The following is a 27543-nucleotide window of genomic DNA, read 5'->3' as shown; positions in this document are numbered from 1 at the left end:
TACAGCCAGATTGTGTTAAATCGCGGAGCTTCAGGATCAAGCCGAACAGTACAAAAGCGAGGAAAATACAAGGTTACAACATGTGGAGTGTACTAAGAGCGTAAACACCGAGAGTGATTCCAGATTTTTAGAAGATGAAAAGAAACTCATGCTCTGCTTCTCTCTAGCACCAAAACAGAACGAAAAGGAAGTTCTTAGGTTTCTAAGAAAACCATTAAAACTTATAGGAGTCTCAGAGGCAAGCCCCAAGGGGATAATTTCCCGGATTAAAGGGAATCATTTTGCTATGGATTTCTATCTTAAACGACCTGTTGCAAGTTAAAAGTGACTTCACACACTTATGATGCTTTTTAGCCAAGCCTGCTGCTTAGTTAAAACCTCACTAGCAAAAACACAACTGGGACTGCGTATCCTTTAGGCTTAGAGGGGTTACTTTAAGCTATACAGAAGGGGGTTTCTCAAATACAGCATCATAGTCATGCCACACAGCAATGCTAGAAAGGACCCGGGAAGAGAGGACTGAACACGGCACGAGCCCGGGCAACAGTCCCTCAAATAAAGCAGAAAATTCAATGAGACAATTCATATTGCCTCACATGTAGTGTTTGTAAGGTCTCTACTCACTAAACCCTCTGTAGACCTTTGAAATAGAGTATTAAATTTTAAAATCGTAACAGGATGCATATACCTATATATCATGCTGATGTGACAGTAAGAAAAGAGTATTGCAAAACCAGCTCCAGAATGAACATCAGGGAAAAACGCCAACGAGAAACAGGCTGCACTTTTAAGCTTGTTTTTTAAAATTTACAGTTTCAGCTCTTTGACCTGTTAGTTTGCATCTCAGAATAAAAGATTGTTATGCCCATATCACAGTAAAACACCATTTCTCTTCCCCACTGAAATCAAGTACAATCAGGATAGGATCTCAAGCTGCTGAAAGGAAAAAAAAAAAGAGTATGATTGATGTTGGGGAGAGGAGAAATCATTGAAAAGAACCTGGCATCAACTGAACTGAATCCAAAATTTAAACTCGTTAGGAGGCAGCTTAGAAGTCTTTCTTCTAAAAAAGCAATTAACATCTAGGTAGGTGATGTGTCTAACTTGTGTCCAGCTTCTAAGGAGTGAGACATATCTCTTTCATGAAGCATAAAAGCTATATGATAGCATTTAAAATGTAATACAAGTTGTAACTATTCAGGTAAACTCTTGCTGTGTAGCGAGTAAATCATCCAGTATTATGTAATAAGATACCAAGGAACACACTGTAAAAATACATCAATTATGTCATAATGCTTTTAAAAAGTGAAGACCTGGTGCTGTAGAAGTACATTTTCAGTTTCAGCTCTTCCCCCAAGAGAACACCCATGGTACTGCATTATACCACAGACATTTGATTTTATTTACATCTTAAGCTTTAAAGTTATTAGGTCACCGTACTTTAATTTCCTGTATGGCACCAAATTTACTTTTAAAAAAGTGTCTCCGTGTGTGTGTACGTGTGTGTACATGTGGCAGGCACCAGAATGCAATGTTCCATCCTATCTTCTCTAGCTTCCTACACCTCCTCGTTCAGTGAAGCGGCCAGCGGAGCAGAGTTCTGCAGAGGTCAGTCACAGCGCCTTCAGGGCAGCAATACGAGAGCCCAGATTCTCTTGCAGGTAATACAGTAGATGGAGTTCATAGTGCTCTCCCGACTCAGGTACCCTTATACTGTGTCTCTCCTGAGGGTAGATCTAAAATATAAAATAAAGTCATAAGTATTGACAAGAGTCGTGGGCACCAACATTTAAACCGCTCCTCAGAGCCATATTCAAAACGTTCAGGTAATCTCCCTGCATTAACCCCGCAGCTGAGCTAACACACCCCCAGGCTCCATCGCCTGAGCTCAGAGACAGCCCAGTGCACCCTCTAACCCAGCCAGTGCTGTGCTGGAGGTGATCAGCTTGGCTGAAGAGAGGCAGATCCTGTCCAGAGCCATCACGTAAATCAGCACGCTTCCAGTTCTGCAGCACGGTGCGGGATACCTGCGCTACATCTGCACAGAACCAGCAGGGTTTAATTAAATGCATAACGCTGTTCCACACTGCAGGAACACTGCCGTACTGCCTCCAAACTGCAGATCTCCTCGGGAGCAGCCTTAACTGCTCATTTGCCTGATTTTTTTTTTTTTTTGTTTACTCATAACATCTTCCTTTGAAAAAAGATGTTAGGCTCAAATACTAGTTTTACCCTGGAATTCCAAGCTGCCCAGCACAGCCATGTTACAAGTTCCAACTTTGTACTCCTCAGTCAAAGAGACACACATTACCATCCTGGTAATACACACTGACATCCTGGTTCTGGCCTTACCTGTAAGTCATAGGGTTTTCCAGCTCTCACTAAAAAGCTGAGCAAAATACTAGTGTGTGCAAAGTGAACATTCTCATCCAGGAATCCGTGCAGCAGCAGCAAACGGTTTGGTCTGAGAAAAGCAAGAGACAAACATTTCTACAAATTATCCCAGAACCTGTCAGTTGTTTCACAGTCCACAAACATGCCTTTAAAATCACTCAACAGGAAAAAAAAAACATTGAAGACAGCGATTTCACTACTGTAGATTGCTCTGGATACACGTGTGTCCCAAACCTATTCTTTCCTCCTCTAAAAGTTCTTCCTGCATAAGCGCATCATGGTCAGACCTTTCATCTGTATATCTTCTTTATTCTCAGGAGTATTTCCTAGCTTGGACAATACAACAGCTTGATGCTTGCTCAGAATCACTGCTGAGTTTCATCTCAGCCTGCTCTGCAGACAAGTCGGTGCTGACACAGCCTTGGAACACGCAGAAAGCATCCCGATCAACTCATTTTTGTCTAGCTTAATGTGGCCCTAAAGCGCTAATCATAATTCAAGATATGTTTGTCATTTCTTTAGACATAAAAGATAGTCTAATTACAACTAGTATAAGAGGGATTACATGAGATGGCCTGTAGTTATGCAAATGTTCATTCAAATATTAAATTTATTAGTGTTGGGTTTTGGTCTTTTTTTTTATTATTATTATTTAATACTAGCATTTGTGATTCCAGGATTCAGTTGCCAAGAATGCGGAGATAAAAACGTGTCCATAGGGCTTGAACCTTCCTGGTGAAAAGTAGAAGGCAAGAGCCAGAACCAAACTTACTCCGAAGGAAACTTCTCAGCTTGCATGGCCACCGAACCTAGGTAATACCCCTGCTCGTTGTGATCCGGGTGGCCCATGTAGCGCTCTGTGTAACCAGTGTCATAGAAAATCCACAGCGTGACGGGTGCTCCGGCAATGGCAACCTGCAGGTTCAACAGGGCTGTCAGCATGGGGAGGGGAATGACAACACCTTACCCCCTGATCTGGGGATGTCCCTCCCTCCTGCAGCTCTATAGCAACTATAGTTGCCCAGACACCCTGGTAAGTTCATAATCCAAAGCCTGTAATGGAAAAAGAAAAGCAAACCTCACTCCCCTCCCAGGGTTCATATGTATCAGCAAAGTTCAGCTACGACCTACGTGTGCTGGAAACAAGGCAGCTGCTGAAAACTAGGCAGATCCTACAGACAAATCTGAAGCAACGCTAAACACATTGCCTGCAAGGCCTCCTGAGGGAGGTAGATTTTGTCCAAAATGCAGTGCTCTGCTTTCTGGTTGCAAAACCTTTGTTCATTTGAACGTCTAACAGAAACTGGGATTGACAGCTCCCTCCTCAGCAAACTACCTTGCACAGCTACCAACCAGCAGCTTGCAGAGTGGCTTGTGAAAAAAAGACCAGTAAGAAAAAAAAAAAAAAGCACCAAAAAACCCTTTGCAAGGCAGGTATTTTTAAAAGTCAAAATATAACAATCCTTAAGGACTTGAGACAAGTAATTATTAAACCTCTAAGAAATATTCAGGTTGGACTTAGACAAAGCAAGAGCAGCCACAAAGAACAAAAGACGTCCCAAGGGCAATATCCAACTCTTGCCACATCTCTACCTCTGAGCCTTGCCCAACAGCACTCAGGCCATTTACTGCAGTGGTCTAAAGTCAGGAAATCACAAGAACCTCTTTTCAGTGCCTCTTCCCATCCCCAGGTTGCCCTCCTGGCTAATTCAGAACACGCTGCTATGAAGGAGCATAGGCAATTTGATCTGGGAATAGACCAGTCTGCAAAGAAACTATTCTCTCAGGGCAGGAAAGAGGAGGTGGTGTCATTTTTCAGCAGGATCATTTCCCCTACTTGGTTCACAGCACAAAGAGCTTGGCTGACACAAAGCGGGCAACAGTTGAGACTATAAAAGGTATCTTCAGCATAAATGACCTGAGATTGGTACAGCTATACCAGCACAGTTAAGTTATTGCAAACTCAACAGTGCAACAGTTAAAAGTTCTCTTACACAGTTCCAGAGAGGGAATATCCTTCTGTGTTTACCTGAACGGGGTGAACAGTTGTTCCTCCTCACCCCAGCTCACGAGAACAGACTCTCAGATATTCCAGTAAAACTGGCCTACCCGAACAGCCCCACACTCCTCTTACAGGCCAGGCTTCTTGAATGGCAAGCGTGTTCTGACCAAAAGCACCCTGCTCAGATTAATGCAGGAAGCCTCACGGACAACACCGCACCTTCGCATCAGGTCAAGATTACGTCTGGCTCATTGGGAGCTGGGGGAAGCGAGCACAGTGAGGGTGCAGTCACACCACGCTCTTTGGGGTGGTTACGCTCAGTTAAGAACACTACACTCTCCTGGGGAGAAAAGCTGCAAATTTGTGCGGAAGGTAGGAAAGCGCAGCACTTAATTGCACAAATGTAATTTTCTGATTTGAGGAATCGCTGTTAGTATTAATTATTGGGGCTGTACTGGTATCACTGTCTCTGAAAAGCTTGAGTCCCATAACTGTACCAGTAGAGTCTCAATGTAAATACCAGTCCCAGACACCTGTCAGAGCCTAGCAGTGACAACAGGCTTACAGAGGAAGCATCTCATCCCCATGCTTCAAACAGAAACACAAGTGGACAGAACCGAGGAGACAACCCAAGGTTGCACAACTTATAACTGCTCTTGCAATACCCACTGATTGCTGGTTTTGAAAGGTACTATGGCTTGTTAGCAGGCACTAGGCCTTAAAGAGTGAACAGATTTTCAGATCTGTTGTCTGTGAAGTATCAAAAAAATAACAAAAGCCTGGACGCCTAATTAGAAATACCGTGGAAGAAATGCTTGCTGGAAAAGCAACTTCTCCCCAAAGTCACCCACATAGAAGAGTCTTGAAGAAAACAGCCAGAGCACTGTGTTCTCACTTGTCTAGAGCAAGCTCAAAAGTCTTTGTGCTGTGAACACCCATGGGAGGTTACATGATTAAGGAAAAAATTCTGCCTGCACCACCAGAATAAGTACTCAATGTATGAACATACCCTGAAGATATCTGACCTCTGCATTAAAGCCATAAGAGAGAGGTAGCCTCCATAGGACCAGCCATGAATGCCAACACGATCCAAATCAATGAAGTCATACTGTGATGCTAAAAACTGCAGCCCTTCCACCTGGTCATCAATTTCTATTTGTCCCTGAGAAGGGAGAGAAAAAGGTAAGTTTTGTTAGCTCCAGGCAAAAGTTACATTCTCAGGATTTCCAAAAGGTAACCAACTTTCAGACCCAACCACACACCAGCACTCCATTGTGCTAGGCACGTTACGGAAGGATGACCCCTTTCCCACATAAGACAGTAAATACATGCTAACCCATCTCTTAACTGTCCTCTTCTTCATTTGTCTCCTTGCTTGGGGACCAGTAAGATTTTTCAGTGTTTTCGCTGTTACAAAAGCAAGGCTGTGTTCTAGCTCTGTGCATGAAAATGGCACTCCCAACACGAAGAGAGCCGCCGTGCAAAGCCAGCAGAGCCTGGCACAGGCCCTCCCTGCCTGTGCCCATGGCCAAACACACTCACCCTCTCCAGCCTGACGCAGGAACTGCCCTGAAGAGTAACCTACACTGCGAACGAAACCATCCTGCTTCATGTGAGCAGCAAAGCATATCTGGCGGAGCCAGAGACCCCCTTTATGAACCACCTTGTGTTATGCCTGCCAAGCTGCAGTTGGTTTGTAACCTCCAACCCTGACATTATACATTTCCCACATTGAGCGTCTTTCCACCCTCAAATCCACACTGCTCAACTATGTGCAATTCCCCTTCCCAAATCTAGGCAGCATCACACAGACAGTGCTGGGCATCCGTGCCAAATCAGTCCTTCATCTCAAATAACACTGGGACTCGAATCTGTCGCTGGCTGAAAATGAAGAACCAGACTTAGAGCTCCACTTACCATTTTGTATTTAAAGGCTCCTTCAAACTTCAGCCCTCGGTGGCAGGATCCCCTGTTGTCAATCACAACAACACAGTAGCCTAAAGAGGCCAAAGTGTTCAAACGGAAATACTTGATTCCTTTAAACCGATTGTTCACTAGCTGTACCTGGAATGGAAGAAGAACAATGACACAAACGTATGTAATGGAATCCAGAGGTCACCTCTTAATCCAATTTCAGATTGTATTTACATTTACCTTCCTTTAAATGTCTTATGCATTTTTATAATGTAAAGCTTTCAAGATCCCTACTCCTTGCTGCAGGATTCCCTCTCCCTGCTTGTGGTCTGCTGTCAAATAAACTCTCTTTCCCTAGTCACAAGCCATTCTGTGTCACAGATAGAAAAAGCTGAACTGAGCTCCACCGCAGCACCAACGGGCACAGAGTGAGAGGGGCAGCTGCTGACTGCACAACCCAGCCCTGAGCCGCAGCTTCGCTCTTCGCTCTCTCTGTTCTATCCCAGGAGAAGATCCTTCCCTTCACCAAGTCTCACTCCAGCTGCCTTGGACCACAGCAGGGCAGAGCAGAGCAGAGATGTGGGAAGCAAAGCAGGGCTAAGGGGCTCACCACCTATTCATCAGTGGGAGAAGGATGACTGAGGAGCAAGCACACGCTGGTAACAGTCAGAGCTAACAGCGAGCTCCCCTCACATACACATGGGGGAAGTGGAAACAAAGAACAGGAACCCCTACGGAGGAGGAGGAGACAGAACAGGGAATGGGGACTATCTGCACTCCCCTTACTCCCAGTTCCAGCTCTGCTACTCCGTACCTGTTCTCAGGCAAGTGGGAGCACCTCGATCTATGATCTGGAAATCATGACCACTTACAGCGCCTTTGGCCAGGCAGCTACTCACCAAACAGTCAAAACGCTACACGCTCTCCTCGGCACAGAGCAGGAAGAACTGTTCATACAGGAGAGCAGTGGAGCGACACAGGGCAGCCCGCCCCACTCCTCACCAACGTGCTGCACTCACCTGAGGCCCTCCATAGATGAAGAGCACAGTGGGGTACTTCTTTCCAGGTTGCAGATTGTGAGGTTTGTACATCATCCCATAGAGCGTAAACCCCGTGGAGCTCTCAAAGGAGAAGACTTCTGGAGGAATGTAGTCAGGAAGAGGGCCTGTCACAGGCGGGAACAGAGAGGCTGGTTTAACAGGGAACGGATGAATAACACAGCTCTGCTCCAGCCCTGCCCCATCACCAATCTCACTGCAATCCCAGTGGAGCTCTCCCACGCCTTCCAGTGGATGTGGCTGGGAGCAGGCAGAGGCTGGGAATGCCCCAGCCCTAGGGGAGTGTTTTCAGTCCAATCACATTCCCATCCCTGCTCTCCTCTGAGCTCTTCTTCCCTGACAGCCATTACAGGTATCCCATCCCTTTCTAAGCCCACTCAGGACTCACTACATTAATACACGGAAAGCACAGGATACGGGGTATGCCTTAGGGGAGGAGAGATGAAAGGGAACAGAAACACAGTGGAAAAAATAAAAGCACAAGAGCTGTCTCACAAAGACATGAGTAGGCAGCAGCACACAACTATTTAAGAAGTGTATGCCCCTCCCCAGAAGCATGCTCATTAGCAGGCACAGGGTAATGAGCACAGGGTAAATGAGCACACTTAAACCCCTCCCCTGATGCTAAAACTGGCTTTCTACAGTTTCTACTGGCTTTGACAGTAGAAACTTGGTAACTTCCACGCTAAATTCCTTCGTGGACAGTTTATACCTATTTCCAGGAACTCCTCACACAAGCATGAGGTTCAGAGACAAATCTGGCCACCCATAACAGCAAATCTCAAGCAAGCATGTTCTGGGATATCTTTCATTCTGTGATCCTGGTTGTCCTCTTCTAGTTCTTCATCCGCGTCATTACCTGCTGAATCTAAAATGGTAGCCCAGAATTCCTTTGTCCTGTGAGCGGCATCACCTTCAGGTCCTGTCAGCCGGTAAAGCGACACACAGTGCGGGTTCTTCTGATTACTGTACTTGCTGATGAACATGTCACAATCCTAGGGAGAAAAAGAACATTACCTTGAACTCCTCAGTGCAGAGGCACATGCAAAAGTGATCATCTCTTTCTGCATTTAGATCTTTCAGAAGATGCTTACAGACTAAATTAAACCAGAAAGTCTGAGCTCTTTTGATAACCGCAGATAGACTCTGACAAGCTACAGTCCTTAGCAAGACTCAGATATTAACACTCCAAAGCCAAAAATACACCTGCAAAACCAATAATGGCATGAGGACCTTGTCGCACATCTTTTTCTGGGTAAAGCATTCCCAGCTGAACGGGCAACTGCTCCAGATGCCTGGAACCCCACACAACCTTGCCACAGGCTCATCTCCTCTGGTGATTGCTCTGTAGCCCACTTCAGGCAAAAAAAGCCAGGCTCGGTTCCAAACAATTCATCCTTTTGCCTGAAGTGAGCTGCGAGTAACTGAACTGGGAGGTCAAATCTAGTTTCCAGGGTGGGTTTATGCACTCACTGTACAACATACAGGAGCACACAACACAGGGTAAAATCTACTTTTGTTATATTCAAATACAGCCTTGTCTGCTGATCGATGAAGGACAAGACTGGTGACAAGCCATAGCAGACTCAGCCAGCCCTGCCTATACGAGGCCTCATAAGCAGACGGGTACCTCGCTGACACAGCAGGCGTGAGAGTAACCACGTTCCGTCAGCCGCTTTACTTCTCCAGGATTCTCATAGTTAACAACGTACAAGTGATGCTCTAAAGGTGAGTCTTTTGTGCCTTGAAAGTACACCAGTTTTTTGGCTTCATCAACATAGATCTGTCAAAAAAACACAAACAACAAAACACATCCCCCAATATTGTTTCTTGGCAAAACAATACCCAGTTCTACTGCCTCCAAGTCTCACCCCCCATTTCCCCTGCCGCACTTCCGTAAAGCCGAGTTGTAGCCCAACAACCTGCAAGGAATAAGCCAAATGACTGTTCTTACTGTCCACCATACCGTCAGTTATGATTCGCACTCCACACCTTGTTGCTCAGCTCTCTCATGCAGGTCTTTTGCTCTTCCCAGTCTCTCCTACTGCTTGCTATGCCAAATAACTCTGTCCCCCATTCTGTGTCACATCCCCACTCTTCAGACCCTTCCCCAAATCACACGTGATATAAACAATGCCAGAAGGAAATCAAGGCAGCAGCTGACTAAACCACTGCCATGTTAACTATTCCTCAGTTGTCCCTGCAGACAGCAGAACAGATTCAAATGCAGGTCCACTTCCACACCTCATTCCCCAACCTCATTTCTAATTACCATTTAGGATGGATTTCAAAGACCTTTACAGAGTCCAAACCAGTCAAACAATTCTCCCTGACCTGCTGTTTGATTCAAATGATCAAAGAATTTATCCAGCTCCGAGCTAGACGAGCAGCAGTTTAGGGAACATTCCTTCCCTCCTTGTGCAAGCTCACAACACACAAACACTGTGTATTCTAGACAAAAAGAGACAGGGCTAATACATTTATGCTGATCCCTCCAACGAGTATCTCTTGATTCCAGGACAGCAGCTGGACCATACCATGACATCTTGCTGCTCGCGAAACATGGAATTTCCTTACTGCTGCCTTGCAGTATTTTTGCTCCCTTCTCTTTAAGCCTTGAACTTACTGGGGAAAACTCCTTGTTGACAAGGATCCATGCAGGAAAAGAAAGGAACTAATGTTGCCTGCGTTGCTTTCCCACACTGCCAAAACCAGAGCTTATGGTCCAAAATAGCATATCAGAGGTGGAGACGGATGAAAGCACACTGTAGACCAAAAAGCCTACATGATACATATGCTCAAACTCAATAATGGGGAGCGGCAAGGTCCATTCTTCTCAGGGAGCAGTGCATCCTTAATGCAACACGTACTGAAGCCTCATTAATGCAACATGTACTGATTCGTGAGGCCCCAGCCATCATCTCCCTGCAGCAAGAGCAGAGACTTACATTGGATCCATGTCTGCCAAGCACTTCCCATTCTCCACTGGTAATCGCTATCTCCTCTTTGATGGGGCACTTGAAGTCACCTGCGAATAACCAACATACAAACAGAGATTTTACACTTTTACATCTTACAAAACACACGGTCACAATAATACTTGTTCTTTTGAAGCTTTTTTACTAGACTAAGCCCAAGAGCAACCTGCTTTCGCAGAAGACCCACACCTCTGCCAGCTCCGCAGATAAACGTTATGGATAGTACTATTTAAAATTCGGTGAGATATATGTTCAAGGATTTACAGGATTCAACCTACACAGCTTGCTTGCCTATTTTCAATTTTTTTAAGTTCTTTAGTATTTGGTCGCTCGCAGAGAAAGAAGGTTTTATACTGAAAAATGGGCGTGCAAAGGGAATTCTCAAGATTTCAGACAATAGGGAATTTTGAAACAGGGTGGGGAACAACTCTGCTTCTATAAGATGGTTTCACTTCCCTTCGAATGAGGTAGATTTAGAGAGGAAAAAAAAGAGTCAGATGCATTCAGAGAAATTTAATCAACCCAGATTATAATGCTATCTGTGACAAAAAACAAAAGCAAAACCACCAAAAAACCCACCTGCATGAAAAATAATACCTCTAGTAAAATTAGGTGTATTTTTTGTACATGCAGAGATCAGTAAGTGCCTTCAATTCACACCAAGTAAATTAAGTATCACAGCATGCAACTGTGTATTAAAGAATACACGCTGTGGAAAAGCCACGCCGGGAGCTTTGCGCACAGCTATATCATGCGTCTGACCAAGACCAAACTTTGACTGCAGCTCAGAGGCACAGCGTCCTTGAATTTTTCTTTTGTTCTTAAGAGCAGAGAGGAATTGTCTGAGTAGTTGTAATATCATAGCTTTTGCTGCCAAGCACACGTGTTCATTTTAAAGGGACTAATATGTGGGCCCTCCACAGACCTTTTTACAGTGTGTTCAAACCATGCTCTTTGTCAGCCTCTCTGCTACCAACCTGCTTGTACACGCTGACAAGGACTATGTTGGTTTTACTTGCAAAATCAAGCCCTGAATCAATGTGCCTTTATCAGATACATTGGACCCTGCACATCAGAGGTAGCCGTGTTATTGCTATAATGATTAACCTCTGGCAAAGTCGGCACACAAACAGTTCCAACGTTGACACGGAAAAGCCACCTAAGTGCATTTCACAGCATCACAGGGAGCTTGTTTCCCATCTGATTTTTTGAAACTTTTCCTTCTAGTCTTTAAGGAAGAAATCAGAGTTAAAACTAAGTCTTGCTGAATACAGAACAACCGCTGTACAATTTCAAGAGGAACGACGGTACAGTGAAGTGCTTTCCTGGACAACAGCAAGAGTTTCCAATAAGACAGCAATTCCTGCCACCTGGAAGGACATTTATTTCCTCACTAATTGGCAGTAAATGCCCAATTAAAGCAAAAGAATAATTTCACTTACTTGGAGCAGGGAGGCCTCCACACGACCGTTTATACTTGCTCTCCTTCAAAACCGAGATGACTTTGTATAGGTGCCGGAATCCTGTTTTACACTCAGAGGCAAAAATGAACTCTATCTCATCTTCATGGGTTTGAGGGAAAACATAGAAGATATCATGGATCTGTGGAGACAGAGCAGTGGATTATTGTTAACAGCAGGACTCTGGCACTGAAGTCACACACGGTAAGTTCCTCTTACTGCTCAACACAGAAAACACAGCTCACGCTAGCAGGGTGCAGCACTGTCCCTTACTGGCAGAACCAGTCACGCTTCTGAGCCAGGGGGAGTCTGCAGACAGCAGTCACATATGCTGCAGGCTTTTTGCTAGTCTAACTTCTGGCCACCAAATTAATCAAGTTTTTCTGCACCTGCCTTTCTAGCTTCGATACAGAGGTGGGTCCAGCTCCGCAGACACCCAGAGAAGCCAGAGTTCAGTGGCCTCCTCTGTCCAGTGCAGTCTAGAAGCCCGCAGGTGAAGGGTTATTTAAAGAAAGATGAGCTGACATCATCTTCCCACTCATGAAGATGCCAACTCTTGCTTCAAGGGACATGGGAGCATTTATAAGCTGCCAGTCAAAAACCACTCCAGCCAGTAAAAATAATGGAGCAAGGACAACTCACTGCACCATCCTGAAACCACTAAGGAGAAAATATGGTATGATAGACAGCACTCGCTGTATAGAGATCGTTCACTGAAAGGCTTTGAGCAAATGTTCTCTGCTGAAAGACCCAACTACCTGACAGTGACTGATGTTCCCAGGGCTTCCTGCACCCTGGCACACCTCCAATGGGATGTCATTTTAGAGACACGGATCTTTATCTGCAGAAGTGTGAACCACACTCATTTTTACCACATTAGCCTAGCACACTGGTGGCCGGTCTCACAGCAGAGGCCCTAGGGCACACCTTCGAGAACACTGCACACGAATTTATTTCATCAGACCAGATGTAGTTAAGGACAGTTTTTAATAACCGTTAGCAGACTCTTGGGACTTTTTCACCTAATATCACCTAGATACATCTTTGTTGGCTGAAGAATACTTCACCTGTTGGCACTGCTGTTGGTGAACAACTGGCACCAAGAAGCCAGAGGGCGTCAGCAGCTGACACTGTGGGCAAGGGGCTGCCCTGGAACGGCAGAGCCCTGGGCTGCGCTCCTAGCTCTGCCTGACCACTGCACAGCCTCAAGCAAAGCAGTTCTGCTTTCACATCCCAAATCTCTGTTCTCTACATACTGTGAACTCTTTATAGCAGGAAGCACAGAATACGCACAGAACTTGCACAACGGGAATATTCTCGTAGGCAGCACAGTAACACCAACGTTCTCAAGTGCTACAAATAAGGCCTCGATCAGCAAACTGTCAGAGAAGGCTGAAATTCCAATTCTTACATTTATCCAGATGTCTGTTGTTTCTTCATAAATAATGAAAGGTGTAACAGAATCTGGTACAGAATCGATAAGTTTCTGTCTTTCCATTGCATCATCTTCTGTGGGGATGAATAATGCAGGAGGGATCAAGACTATCTGAAGACGAGTTTGGGAACGATCCAGTAAGATGGACCAGATGCTGTTGAGGAGACAGATATTAGACAAAATAACACGCAACCATGAGTATTAGACAGATCTGAAAATCTCGACAGACGCTCATTAGAACTAGGCATTTTGAGGGAGTCGAGAATGTTCAGTTTCAGATTAAGCACAAAGCCACATGTAAAATTTCACCCACATAAACAAATCTCTTCCACAACACAAGAACTTATTTCACTTCATTTCCATTTTGCATAAGCACTGCCGGTTCAAAAGTTTAATTAACTCTATTCTCCCAGATTTGAGTTGTGCTTTAGGGGAGAAAGATAAGAGAAAAATCAGAGGGAATAACGAAGCAGAAAATTTTCAATTGAAATTCCAGGATACTTGTAAAAATACTGATGTTGTAAATCTATACCTGGCAGAGAATAATACCTGGCAGCTAAACGGACTGGCAGCAGACCCTGCCGTACTTCTGATGACTTTACATGTAGCTCTAACAACAATCCCACAAAAAGCAAGATAATGGAGCAAATGTGTCCCTGCATTTCTTCCACATTTTGGGGGGAAAAAATAAATTAAAAAGATGAAAGCCATCTTTAGATTCAAGAACTGGAGAAGCTTCTGGTGAGTTAGAAACACTGTACTACATCATCTACAGGGTTAAAAATGACATGCAAATGTAAGTAGCACTTACAGCAGGTTTTCTGATCAGTAAGTCTGGTCAGCAAGGATGGTCCAGTGGTTAGGGCGCTAGCCTAGGGCCTGGGGGACCTGGGCTCATTTCTCTCCTCAGCCACAGACTTCCTGTGTGACCATGGCAAGTCACTTAGCCTCTCTGGGCTTCAGGTCCCCATCTGTAAAATGGGGACAATAGCACTGCACTCTCTCCCACAGGGATGCTGAGAGGACACATACATCAAAGGCTGTGAGCGCCCAATACCAAAGCAGTAGGGCCAGGTACCAGAGAAAGAGGCAAGGAGGACTCTATTTTGGCTTTTGGAAAAATCGTCCCCTTTGCACAAACAAGTTTGTAGCAATGTAAAAATGAAAGCAGGCTTAAGCTTGAAAACGACAAGAGACCGCTACATTCTGCTTCTAACTGCATTGCCCCAAACCCTCTAAGCAGAGACAGGATTAACATACGCACTATTTTCCTTCTGGCGTCCACCCAGCTCTAGCAATGTACTCTACTCCTTCAAAGAGGATCTCGAACGGCTGAACTAGCTCTTTATCCACAACATCTGCAATCTGTTGACAAAGCAGCAATTCAGTGACACTGAGATGAACCCCCACAACCAGTTTTCATGCACGATGAGAGTCTGGACACAGAAGACTTCTTCTGTGCAGCTCACGCAATTTAGATTGTTCAGCCTTTGCAACACAGGGGATTCAACCCCATCTGTAGCCAGACACCAGCACAGTAGGAGAGCTGCACACTACCAGCACAGCCAGGGCTGGCACTTGAGAAATCTGGATGCTGCTCACAAATTCATTGCTCATCTCGGACAAGTCACTTGAACACTCAGTTTCCCCATGTAAAGGGGAGGTGATTTGTACCGAGCTATTTTGTAAGGTGTTTTCATCGGTAGATGTTGAACATCCTGCACGACATCCAGTTACCAACGCGGCTCTAATTCACGATACGCAGTTCTGCAGTCTGTCCCTGCTGGGACTGGGAACAAGTCACAGTGTTACCCCAAGGGTTGTGACGCCTTTCCCTGCCTTTGCTGGCTGACGTCAGCATTGCTATCCCAGCAGGCGACTGATGATGGCTCAAGCAGCTCAAGAGTAAATAGAATCCCAATAATGTATGGCTGTTACTGTATCTGTTTGGTAAGATTAATTTCCCAACTGTCCGAAGATCCTGGACTGAGCTACGGAAATTTCTGCATCTGTTAAAAAATCCCAGGGTGAAAGCAAAGTTCATCTCTTTCCATATGTCCAAGCTTTTATAAAGCGATACATTCTTTTTACAATCAAATTTTCCCAATATCTGCAGCCAATCAAGAGACCTGTCACATAAGGTCTAACCACCCACATCTGGAAAATTCTGCTCTGCAGCTGAGTTCATAAACCAGTGGTAGGGAAGGAAAGCACAGCCTTGACAAATACTGCTGTACACACAGACACCAAGTATCTGCACAGGAATGGGCCAAGTGCACTGCCTCCAGAGAAGCCATTAATCTATAACAACCAAGAAAGTTTATTTGTACTGAACTGGAAAATGAATTGTAGCAAAAAAGAATCACAGAAGTTATATTTGTTTGGAAAACAAGCAGAACATCGGACTTACTCTGCCTTCCGCATTGATTGTCACTTCAGATATCTTGAAAGTGACCTTTGGATTTGCTGTACCTATAAAAACAGATGTTAGCAGTCAGGCACCAACTGTTTGCTTCCAAGAGGGCAGACCTGAAATGTGGATTACTGTGGTGTTATTCCTACAGAACTGGAAAAGACAAACAGCAGAACGCTCTTTGATCAAATAGCCTACTTGCATGTGTGAGAGACAGCACAGAACAAGGCAGGGAAAAGACTGCAAACATGAGGCAGACTCAGCGGATATAATCCTGCGAACAGATCTGATCAAGAGCCATGCTACTTCAAGCCACAGCCAGTCTTCTCTCCCACAAAGGACGCATGCACTAGCTGGAAGTAAACACTCAGGAGTGATCGGGATGGCAAAGCAAGCTTTGGTTTCCTGTTTGGCTGTTATTCTTGAGGTCATGCATAAAAAGTGATCCAGTGCTAAAAAGCATCTTTGAAAATTAGAGCGACTCACTTTTAAAAACCTATTGCCACGACTCTTGAGGTTAAGATAACAAAGCCACATATTTGTGTTGAAACTGAAAATCTAAAGTTAACTCTTTACAAACGCCTGCACAAAGCAGCACCTCATCCTGCTGTACAGCACCTGCAGTGCCAAATGTCAGGGCCTGCTCCACAGTGAAGATGGACTATAAAGAATAAAGCCGCTGCCAGCTGATCCCCAAGAAGCCACACGTGGCAAATTCCATGTACTCTGAACATTCTTGATGCTGCTGTGAAGTACTCCCACTTCATCAACCCGGTTTATTTACAAGAACTGATGCACTGAGGTGAAATGACTTGCCTCGGGCCACAATCCTGGTCTATTTAAGTACTTACCTGCTCCCTGGGAAGAATTTTCTCCACTACCTCAAGCTTTGCCCTCCTGACAATGCACAGAAAAGTGCTATTGCCCCTGCAGCTCAGACTGGAAGCTAAGGCACAGAGATTAAAAATGAGGGATTTGGGGTTTGTTTTTTTTTTTTAAAGAGATTTGGGCTTCAGTTTGCTCGTTTTCCTAAACTGCTGAAACTTAACATGGAACAAAGCTATGACCCTCAGAAATCTGGGTGTATACAAGCACCAAAAAACATGAGGAGTCATCTCTCTCTTCCCAGGCTAACACTGAGCCTTTCTTCCTCCTCGAAACAAGTAGTAGGTCAGGATCATAAGCAGAAAGCTTTTCCCAGTGGATCAGGGAATCCACAAGTTCTGAATGAATTCTGCAGCTTGGAATGGTCAGCCAAACAGAAGATATTTCTCCAAAAAATGAAGATTTCAGGAGTGAGGAAAGATAGTGAACCACCATTATCTGAGAGCAACATGCCCTGCTGTAACAGCAGGGAAATCTCAGAAGAACAAGGGTCAGACTGTTCAAATTTGCCCCATACACCTGGCACATGCCAGTGAATCAGCCCCCAGCAGGTCTGCGTAAGTCCCGCTTTCCTGATTCCAATGGAACTCCACTTCATATACTTCAAGCCTGCCCTCACCCTGCTACTGCTGAAGCCTCTGGATCATTTACTGTTTGAAAATGTGACAACAGGGGGTTTTCCTGGTGTGCTGTAAGCATGCTGAGTTCATTGTTCAAAGTCCAAGTGCAATCACGGAAACCAGCGTCCTTCAAACCTTGAACTACCAGGGCACTGCCAGCAGCTAAACAGAAACCCTCCCGAAAAATCAAAAGGCCATAATTCTGCAGCTATTCCCTCAGAGACACAGGGCTATAATGAGAATCAACTTCTCAACAACTCAGATCTGCCAGGATCTGAGACAGCAGCTCCAAAATAGTGACAATCAGATAGGGTTTCCGCCAACTCCTGAGACACCCAGACTCCGAGCTCTTAGTAACCACATGGCTGGAATATCAGCAGTCACCAGTGACTAATCTAACCTCCACAGCAGCAGTCCCCAAACACATTTCCACCACCTGGACACCAATTCAAAGACTACGCAACACCTCTCCAACAACCCCCTGCTCTAGGCCAGGGGAGTCACTGCTGTCAGGCACATGGAATAAAGTACGTGTCTCCCAAAAACAGAGATATAAGGTATCAGGGTCTCACCAGTTTTGGGGTACCGGAAAGAATCTGTTCTTCTTGTCTCCAGCATGGGCGATGTGACATGAATAATTTCCACCTCTGACTCATCATTTTCTTCATAAAGAATTCGAAGAACTTTACCCCCATTCAGTGCTGTAAATGAATTAACATTTCCTGGTCAGAACAACTCCCATTATCAGTTACTGCAGACATCAATATTCTCTCAGGGGCACAAGCAGGTAGGAAGGATGAAGAAAAATCCAAGGTCTGGGATTCACATTTCATTAAGCAAAATACTCTGAGAGTCTTACAACTCCTACCACTGTTGTGAGAAGGAAAGTCTCTTCCCCCAGTAAGATGTGTTCACAAGGTCACTGTAACACACCCACCGCAGCGGGTAGTTCAAAAGGAGCTATAAGGTTCTTATATCTTGCATAAAGACAAGTAACAAAAAAAAAAAAAAAAGCACCTCTGCACTGGACAGCATAGCAGGGAGGAGCACTACTTGTGCCTGTCAGACATGCTGCATCCTCCACACTTACTTGGCTGTGCCTTTGGGCTCCACCAGTAGCCAGTGTATCTGTCAAATTCCTCCTGCAACACGAAAGTAGCCACGCCAGCAGATTTTGGATCCTCCTCAACACTGGCCAGCTCTAAAAAAAGACACAAACGAATCAGTTCATGATGTACTGCAGAATCAAACCAGTTTTGCATTATCCTAAACATGGCCCAAGTTCACCCCCAGGAAACAATTACACGATAATAAATCTGACTTCTCAGCAGATCTGTTTTCTTCTTCTGCCGTGCTCTGCTGATTTACTTAGGGAGGAGCTATTCCTCTCCGACATGGCAACTTCTTTTAGGAAAGGAAAGCGATCCACCCTTCTTACTCCTACCCAATTAGTCTCTCAATTGGCTACGCGCTAATTGAAGAAAGAAAACGTTCTCTCTACCTGAGCCCAGTGAATTGGAACCACAACTTTTGAGAAAAATCAAAGAAAAAAAACCAAAAACAACCCACCCCAAACATTTCTGAACAACTGAATGGAAAATGTCAGAAAATTATTCAGAAAAATGAAAGCATCAGTATTTCATTCACTGCACAAACCAAAAGTAACCGACTTACATAAGATCTCAACACGATGACATACCCATAGGGCTTCAATATTTTTCCTGTTACCCTGGAGGTAACTTAGCAGCGCTCCATAAATAATTATCATCTGAGAAGGAGTCACCGCTACAGTTTATTTTTAATGTACTTACATAATATTTTAATATTTAACATTTAAATAAGATAAAGCATTATTACAAAGTGTCAGAAATTTTAATTTAACTAAAATTTAAATGATATAGTTCAAATACAAGGTGATTTAAATACAAAACACAATTGATTTTTGAGAACTGATTTGTCCACAATTTACCATTTTCCTTCCTCCAGGATACAGGTCTAAAACAGACCTGGAGAGGGTAAGAAGCGAGGACCTAAGTTACTGAGCGTGAGGGGCCAGCAGAAACCACAGTGCTATTCAGAAACTGTCTATATTGTTTCTAAAAGGCCCGCAGCCCGATTTCACCGACAGAAACTTTCCTCCAGCTCTATTCCGCCCACAGCTCCTCCACACAAAAAGGCTGTTCCGGTAAAAAGGAATGTGCCATGTTCCAGGAGAAGAGCCCTTCCATATGTATTCAACAAATAACTCACTTTGCCAGATTCCACAGTGCAGGGATATTTGCACTAGAAACATGTAGAATTTGACAAAAAAAGGCGGAAACTGTGTCCATTCCCCCAGATTTCAGAAGAACCCCTCCTGCCAATGCTTAATTCAGTCTAGCAAGAACAAGCATAGAGGCGGTGTGGAGATTTTAATTCAGGATGCATTACCATTGTGCACAAATGTTAGCCTCCTTTCTTCCCTGGTTTCTATATTGGATATCCAGATGTCATTGCTATGGATAAATGCAATCCAATTTGGATCAGCAGGACAAAGTTTGGGATCCATACGGATATTCGGACAACCGGTCTCTACGAGAATGGGTCTTAAAGGCTGTTGCTGTTTGAAAGGGAAAAAAAGCACAGTAAACAATGATAACACATGGACAATACAGAAAGTAAATTGGATTACCAGGTTTCTAAGTCCACAGTAGTGTGGACACTGACTTCAAATACACAGGTTTACAACAGAGGAATCTTATCAATTTTAAACACAGAAAAATATTGTGCAGATATTTTATAGGGAAAGTTGTGCTTCTACCATAGCTGCACAGATCCCACTAGGGCTCGTTCAGCAGTGCTGAGGATTAGCCACAAATCAGAAGGCAGCTTCTCTAGAGCCTGGCACACTCTTAAAAACAGCACCATAAATAGGGGCTGGCAGAACATACAATCTTGTCCTCCAAAAGGAACTCAGGGTACAGTAAATTCCCCCTGACAACACGGTTAGACAGACATCAGGCACTTGTTATAATAATAAAAAAGTATTTCAGCTTTGAAGTCCAGCTTCAGCACCAGCAGAATAAACGCTGCTTGTTCTGAAAGTTACACAGACAAATCTTGTAACCCATACAGCACCGATTGCTGAACAGGGACCTCTAAACCACAGCTTGGGAACAAAAGCTGCTTCTGATGTGACTTCTCACTACATGAAAGAGCATGGAGCCTTTGTGTGGCTTTTTATTGGCATTGCTACTTATGAAAAATCAACAAAATCTGGTGTTCTGCCTTGCTGCCACGGTTTCTACCATTTCTTGTAATTCTCCATTCGAGTTTCTACAACCATGGAAACGCATCCCTATGGAGGACTTCTCCATGTTTCAAGGGTTATGAAGGCTACTTGCCGCGCTAGTGCAGCAATAACTGATGATCATGCTCTTTCGCTTTCACTCCAAGCCAAAGGAGCCTCTAGCCAGCGCAAGGAAGTACTGCAGTGAGACAGGAGGAGAGACGCATAAACTCACAGTGAATCCATGAGGGCCTCCATCTTTTACATGATAAATTCCACTCCCAGCCTGAAACAGAAAGGTGCCACTTTCTCGGTGGTAATCATAAGAGGCAATCCCAATGGTGCCAATTCGCTTCCTCTCCCGCAGCAACTCCTCTTCGCGAGAGTACATCCCATAGTCCAGGATGGCCTGAATATGGGCAGAGAAGCAGAATCAACACCTCTGCTCTGCATGTCTTACTATACTGTCAGAGCGCCTCTGTATGCCAAGCTGCCAGGAGCAGATGGCTGTGCAGACAACCTCCTCCTCCAGAATCCTGCTGGCGGCTAGAAGCCCCCTCTTGCTTGTGCCTCTGCCACCAGCACTTGTAGGTGCAGGCCACGATCGGATCCTACACAACTGTAAACCTGATAGCCACTTCTCCCATAGCAAGGCTGGTGTTATTTCCAATATTCACTGTATAAAAAAAATACCAGACTGAAGGTCTGTTATTTCTAGAACGAGCAGGAGAATCTTTGCAAACTTTTGCAAAGCTACAACAGTGACTGGTCTGGTGGGAGGAGAACACAGCATGAATTTTATGTCTGGCTGACAGCCTCAGGAAATAACATGGGAAAAAAACCACCTAATTCCACACGGGGTTTGTCCCACCTCCTCCAGCCTGCCACGGTGCCTGGGGTGGGACTGGTGTGGGCTTGCTGTGCTCAGAGGTGAAAAGGGGACACATGTCCCTGTGAGTGGGAAACGGATCCTCTGCTCCGGCATGAGTCACAGAGCCACTGACTGATCCTCAGGGGGGCTCATCACTTTCCCCTGCAAGACAGTGATCACTGGAGACTACAGGCTCCTTCAGCAATTTCCAGGATCTCACAGCAGACAATTTGATGCAAATTAGCACTTGCAGTCACTGACGGCAAGGGAGGAATCATCCAGCACACGCAGTTTTTATGATGCAAAAAGGCTGTAGCTCCAAACACTGCTGAGAAAGCCGTGCTTGTTTTTGAGATGGCTGCAGAGTTAGCCAAGTACAAGAAGAATCTTAAAACGTTTAAGAACATAAACGCCAAACCTTAATGACAGCTTATAGGTGCCCCAAAGCCTGTGTACTTGCTATGCTGTCAAGAAGCAAGAAAGAAATCAGGACCCACCGGAAAAAGATCCAAAAGAGGCTTCCAGGAAAGCAACAGGACGGCAGCTTTGTTTATGGTTTTGGGAATTTCAGAGTAGAAGAGCGTGTTCTCCCTGTTCTCCCCAGACATTGCTATTGTGAAAGTGAGAAGAAAAAAAAAAGTATATCAGCTTTCTGTTAATAATCCAACACTCTCAAAGGATACCAAGAAGAGTTTCACAGGCCCTTCCTACCAGAGAACGTACTGACAGTCTCTGCACTGCAGCCGTGCTCTGGGAATTTCCTGCTTCACAGAAATTCTAGTCACGGAGAAGGCAGAGAACAAGGAAATACACCCAGGCTTACCCCACGCTGCCTGAAGTGTACCTGTGTCTTCCTGAAGGCTGGGAACCCTTTTATTTCATAAGCTTTTAAAATCAAGGAGGGCCTTTCTGATAAATCCCCCGGCTGGAATACAGCGTGATGCAGCTTGCATTTCAAAGATAATGAGTGTTTAGAAAGGTTTGAATGTCCCTTTCCTGCTCCTCTCCCTCAGTGTTATTCAGATTTCTGAAAGCTCCTGCCAAGGCACATGGGGATCAGCCCAGAGGGTGCCAGATGTGCCCCGGCGAAGGCCAAGTCTGACCTATAGCTCAGGAAGTGGCACGTAGGAAACCAGAGCTCATCTCAGCTGGGGGCAACCTTAACGCACCCTCCATGTGCTTGAACTCAGCATCATTCAAGGCTTATGACCCCCATCCTCCAAAAAGGGGAAAAAGAGGCAGATCAGCAGCTTTCTGACTGCACAGCACATGCAAAGACTCTGTGAATCACAAATCAGAGCTTAAGCAACTAGCCTAAGCAGCAAGCAATGGGGCTAGAACACAGTTCCAGCTCCTAGGCCTTTGCTCTGTCAATTGCTTCTCCCCCTAACCCAGTTTTTCATGGACTTATGTTCAGCTGGCGCAGCTTTTGACAAAAGCATTCCTCTGCCACAAGGCCTGCTCCAAAAAGCCACACAGAAGGTTGCTCACAGTATCACTTACAGTGGCAAACCACTTCAAGCACAGCTGCAATTTAGAAATGCACAACACAAAGTGAGGCACTGAGGCCAAGAACAATAAATTGCATTAAGTTCTTCATTATCAAAACCAAAAACGTTGAGAAAAACACTTACTCCTTAAGCTGCCCCCGCCCTACGCTGCTATTTATTCCCTCCAGAATCCCCGGAAAACCTACTCCATCTGTAGCTGGGGCACAAAGGACTTTCAAAACTATGTTTCAGAAGGAAACTTCAAAGAAGAAAAAGGTTCTACCCACTAGTTGTAATTAAAGAGTAAGGAGATCAAACTGACATAGCCTTTGGAGAGGGGATAGCGTACTTGGAGTGAGAGAAAACAGACCGAACAGACTGAACCCATCCTCCCAGACAGGCAACACGCCCCAAAGGACATTTCACAGTTCTTTTCTAGCTTCAACTGGCCTAATGGGTCACCTCCAACCACACCATTTCTGTGGGAGATCATTAGTGCAAGTTTTAATGAGACTTTATGATTGTGACACCTGACCAGCCAATCTGGTCTGAAATGCATTCTGATTTAACCGACAGAAACACCGAGCTCTCAAGAACAGTCAAACCCGAACAGCCCCTGCCGTGACTAGTCAAAGCACAGACTGTCACAGCAAGCTTACCCAGGTAGTAGATCCTATCAGAATGAGGTCCTTCAGGATCATTTTTCTTCACAAACGTAAAGTCATGAGGGGCTTTTGCCATCATGTACCCATGATACTTCCGTGTATCTGTGAGCAGTTTCCGAAGCTGGCTCCAGGAATGTCTCTCTACATAGAAAGGTTCCAGTTTTGGCTGCTCCTCTCTCTGGACCTGCTCCTCACGGCCCGCAGTTTCAAAGATTTCAAGGCCCGGCTGTTCAGTTTCCATGGCTGCTGCCATGTTGCATGTTTCTGGAAGAACAGAGTATCAGAGGTTCAGCATTGCCTTCCAGCAGCCCAGCAAACATTCACTGCAGACTCCCAAAACACACCACGGTAAAAATGGTACAAGAAAACCACCAGTTCACAGGGAAAAAAAATGGAAGAATGAAAGGACTAGGAAAGAGACTTCTGCTGTGGAAAACAGGCTACCAACATTCAGCCTTTCAAAATGGGACTAAGAACTTTATAGAGCCACACAGATTTATTGTTGTTTGCCTTTCCCACCCCCCGACATACCAACTACTCAGTTCATGAAGTGGATAAACTCTTCCCTGTTAGGCTCTTACCTGTGTCTTCCTCCCTGTGAACTGCATGAATATCACCTCGCTATAACCAATATTAGAATGGGGGATGATTAGGACTGTAGCAAAATCTGGGACAACCAACAGCCAACAATATCAATAGTTGATTTGGAACCTCCAGGCCACACACGATGGGCCTAGGCAACTGCATGCCCTTATCCCATTATGCTCCTAGAATTTCTTTGGTTTGTTCACGTTTCCTTTCAAACAAAGCTTGGAAGGGTCCAGCAACAATCACCATTATCGTATCATTTCAGGAATATAATTACAAATACTGTACGATGACACCCTTCCAGAAGAGTCAGGTCAACCCTCAAAAGGAGAGTTTTTTTCTATATATAGATCGGAAAGGCTGCACAACTGTTCTGCACACTGCATCAGAGCTTGATGGCCTGAGCCTAACAAAAACATTAATATGGATTAAATAAAGCCTTCCCAGGAAAGGCCCACGGAACCTCAAGGCACAGGCTTGTGCAGCACAGCTGCCTGAGACAAAACTCCCTGACGGACTGGCTCTCCTGCTGCTCTACCTCATCACAGAGAAGTGAAAACCACACAACCTACACCTTGGACTAAACCCATTTTAACACAAACCGCTAAAAGCAAAGTAGGGCAAGTCTGGATTAAAAGTGTGGTTCCACGTTTGACAACACAAACACAGGTCTTTCATCTGAGCTATTTACAACACAAAACCATGGCACAAGTTAAACAGCCCTGTAAAACTGGAAGGAAAGTCCAAACCCATGCACAGAGCAGTGCTCTGCTCAGCGTTAGAAACTGAGAATGAGAATTCAAACCTGAATCAGCAAACTCTCATTTAATTTGCAGAATTCCAACGAGGAAAAATTTCCTTTTCCCACCTACACCCAGATACTGGTACCTCTTAACCCGACCTACTTCTCACACTCCCCTCTCAAGAAAAGAAATAAAAATCAGAAAGCAGCAGACTTTAACAAGCAAACAAGGGCGAGAACTGCCACCCGCCAAGGCGATGTCAGTCCAGGGTAACGCGAGGATCTGCCTCCCAGGGGGTCACTGCGGGCTCTCCACCGCAGCCACCTTCTGCCACGGGAAGCGTTTGGTTTCCACCTTCCTGCAGCCAACAAAGAGCGGCCGCCCCATCCTTCACGCCGGCCCAGGGGACCCTCCGCACTACAACACCCTCGGACGCCTCGCATCCGCAGGGCGCCCCGGAGGGGCAGGGCGGGCCTGAGCAGGGCGAACGGCCACGGGCCTGCCCTTGCCGCCGAGGTCGGAGGAGACCCAGACCTCCCAGACCAGGAGGTGCTCCCCAGCGCCGGGGGCAACCGCGAGGCCCGGCCGGGGGCGCAAAGCCAGGCCGCCCCGGGGCAAACCCCCTCCTTCTCCCACCCCACGGGGTACCAGCAGGTCCCCACAGAAAGGAGGCGGCGGCCCCGCTCCCAGGAGGCCACCTCCCCGGAGAACTCTGGCCCCCACAGGGGTCCTCACCGGCCCCGGTACTCACGGCGCTCCGCGGCGGCGATGCTGCCCAGCCGCCCCGCCGGGCCGCTTCCGCTTCCGCCAGGAGGGGCCCCCGGGCCGCGCCAGCCGCGGTGGCGCCCCCTGCCGGAGGGGAGGAAGCGGCGCCGGCCGCACCGAGCGCCGCGGGGTACGGGCGTAGGGCGCCGCCTGGCGGCCGGGAGGACCGGGCTGCGCGGAGCCTGCGGTTGGGACGTGCAACACCCCCGTGAACGGCGACCCGGGACACGACACACACTGTCCCTTGCACGGGGACCCGGGACACACACACACACTGTCTCTTGCACGGGGACCCGGGACACAGGCACACACACACTGTCCCGTGAACGGGGACCCGGGACACAGACACGCTGCCCCATGCACGGGGGTCGGGTCGTGCAAACCCCCCCCCAAGCACGGGGATCCTTCAGTTTCAAAAATAGGCCTTTTTTCCTCAAAAAAAAAGCCAGACCTTCCACACCTACACACTTTCCGCATCAAAAAGAAAAATTCCCAGCTATTAATAATGCGTGTTCGGCCCAGGGCACCCACGGGCTCCAGCGCAGCGAGCCCCCAGCCAAATGCTTCTATACATTTCATTTCCCCTTTACAAAGCAAAGCCACTTTTTGTAGAGCAAAGTCTTTTTTGATCCACCATAAACCAGAAAAAATAACTTTGCTGCAGGTGCCCCCTCCTGAATGTGTGCACAAGTAGAAGCCCCGGGACATCTGATGGCTGTTTTTCCCACACCAGCGGCTTGTCCCGGGGGCTTGTTGGCCCCCAAAGGGTACGTGGGGTTTGCCTTCCAAAATAAAGCAGCCTGGCAACTATTGCTACTGCTCGCCTGTCCCTCCACAGCGGCTTTGCAGCCCCAGGGGCTGGCAGAGGTTGGAAATCCTCCGCTCAGAGGCAGGCTGGGGCACGGAGCCGGTGTTTCTCACCGACGCCATGCGGGGATTTGCAGGGAGAACCTTCTGTGGGAGCAGAAGGAGCTGGGAGAGGTCGCACCGGGACGGGATAGAGGAAGAATTCTGCCAGAGCAATGGAAGGCCATGGGCCAGGTGCCCTTGTGTGAGCTGCTCAGGGAACAAGGGGTGGCCTTCTCGAAAGCATCACCAAGATCAGTGCTGTCCTCTTGTAGCCTTATTAGCAGCAAGGCCTTGGGGCACATAATCATCGCAACGGAAGAGTTTAAAAAGGTTGGGGCATGAGGCCCCACCTCAAATATTGTGTCCAGTTTTGGGCCCCTCACTCCAGGAGGGACACTGAGGTGCTGGAGCGTGTCCAGCGAAGGGCAATGGGGCTGGTGAGGGGTCTGGAGCACAAGTCTGGTGAGGAGCGGCTGAGGGAGCTGGGGGTGTTCAGCCTGGAGAAAAGGGGGCTGAGGGGAGACCTTCTCGCTCTCTACAGCCCCCTGAAAGGAGGGGGTAGCCAGGGGGGGTCGGGCTCTTCTCCCAGGGAACAGGCCATGGGACAAGAGGGAACGGCCTCAAGTTGCACCAGGGGAGGTTTAGGATGGATATTAGGAAAAATGTCTTCACTGAAAGGGTTGTCAAGCCTTGGAACAGGCTGCCCGGGGAAGCTGTGGCAGGAGGCTGCCCGCGGGTGGAGGCCTGTGGCAGGGCTGGAGGAGGAGGGAGGTCCCCACCAAGGTAAACCCCCCGCGGGTGCGAGCGGCGGCGGGTGCGCTGGAGGGACGGGACGGTAGGAAGCTGCCAAGGGGGGCTGGAAGCCAACGGTGCCCGAGAGGCGCCGCAGGCCTGTGGAAGTACCTGTGTGCTCCCCCCGACCCGAGGTCATCGCCACCGCGGCCACCTGAGGGCACGGGGGAGGCCGCGCACGGACCGGGGCGGGGACGGACACAGGCAAGGCCCCGTGGGGCCGAAGGGGCGAGCGAGGACGCACCGGAGGACACCCGGGGAGCTCCGGGACGCGGCAGGACCTGGGGAAGGAGGAGCGGAAGACGCGAAGCCCGGCGGCGCCGGCGGCCATGACCCCCCCCCCCCCCGCCGCG

At 46.8% G+C, this 27543-nt stretch overlaps 1 protein-coding gene across 6 annotated transcripts; it reads right to left on the bottom strand.

Moving 5' to 3' along the window:
* Window positions 1-780: 780 nt before the first annotated feature.
* On the bottom strand, window positions 781-27516 carry DPP8 (dipeptidyl peptidase 8). Of its 6 annotated transcripts, none has more exons than XM_054214197.1 (20): window positions 27435-27516; window positions 23448-23717; window positions 21796-21908; window positions 20663-20836; window positions 19590-19758; window positions 18250-18360; window positions 17732-17860; window positions 15652-15713; window positions 14506-14606; window positions 13218-13395; window positions 11789-11948; window positions 10317-10396; window positions 8999-9151; window positions 8228-8363; window positions 7330-7475; window positions 6314-6460; window positions 5406-5558; window positions 3167-3309; window positions 2353-2464; window positions 781-1736 (listed from the first exon to the last, which is right to left on the bottom strand). In XM_054214197.1, the coding sequence occupies exons 2-20, from the start codon at window positions 23704-23706 to the stop codon at window positions 1614-1616; spliced, it is 2649 nt and encodes an 882-aa protein (XP_054070172.1). In that variant the 5' UTR covers window positions 23707-23717; window positions 27435-27516; the 3' UTR covers window positions 781-1613. The 6 variants fall into 6 exon arrangements, with proteins under 6 accessions (XP_054070172.1, XP_054070171.1, XP_054070173.1 ...); XM_054214196.1 differs by lacking the exon at window positions 27435-27516 and adding an exon at window positions 25536-25602; XM_054214198.1 differs by lacking the exon at window positions 27435-27516 and adding an exon at window positions 25520-25535.
* Between the last annotated feature and the right edge of the window lie 27 nt (window positions 27517-27543).

The sequence above is a fragment of the Rissa tridactyla genome, chromosome 9 (assembly GCF_028500815.1).
Source record: "Rissa tridactyla isolate bRisTri1 chromosome 9, bRisTri1.patW.cur.20221130, whole genome shotgun sequence".
NCBI classification, from domain to species: domain Eukaryota; kingdom Metazoa; phylum Chordata; class Aves; order Charadriiformes; family Laridae; genus Rissa; species Rissa tridactyla.
Note: the sequence above shows the minus strand (reverse complement) of the source record. Positions and strands in the feature narration are given on the sequence as shown.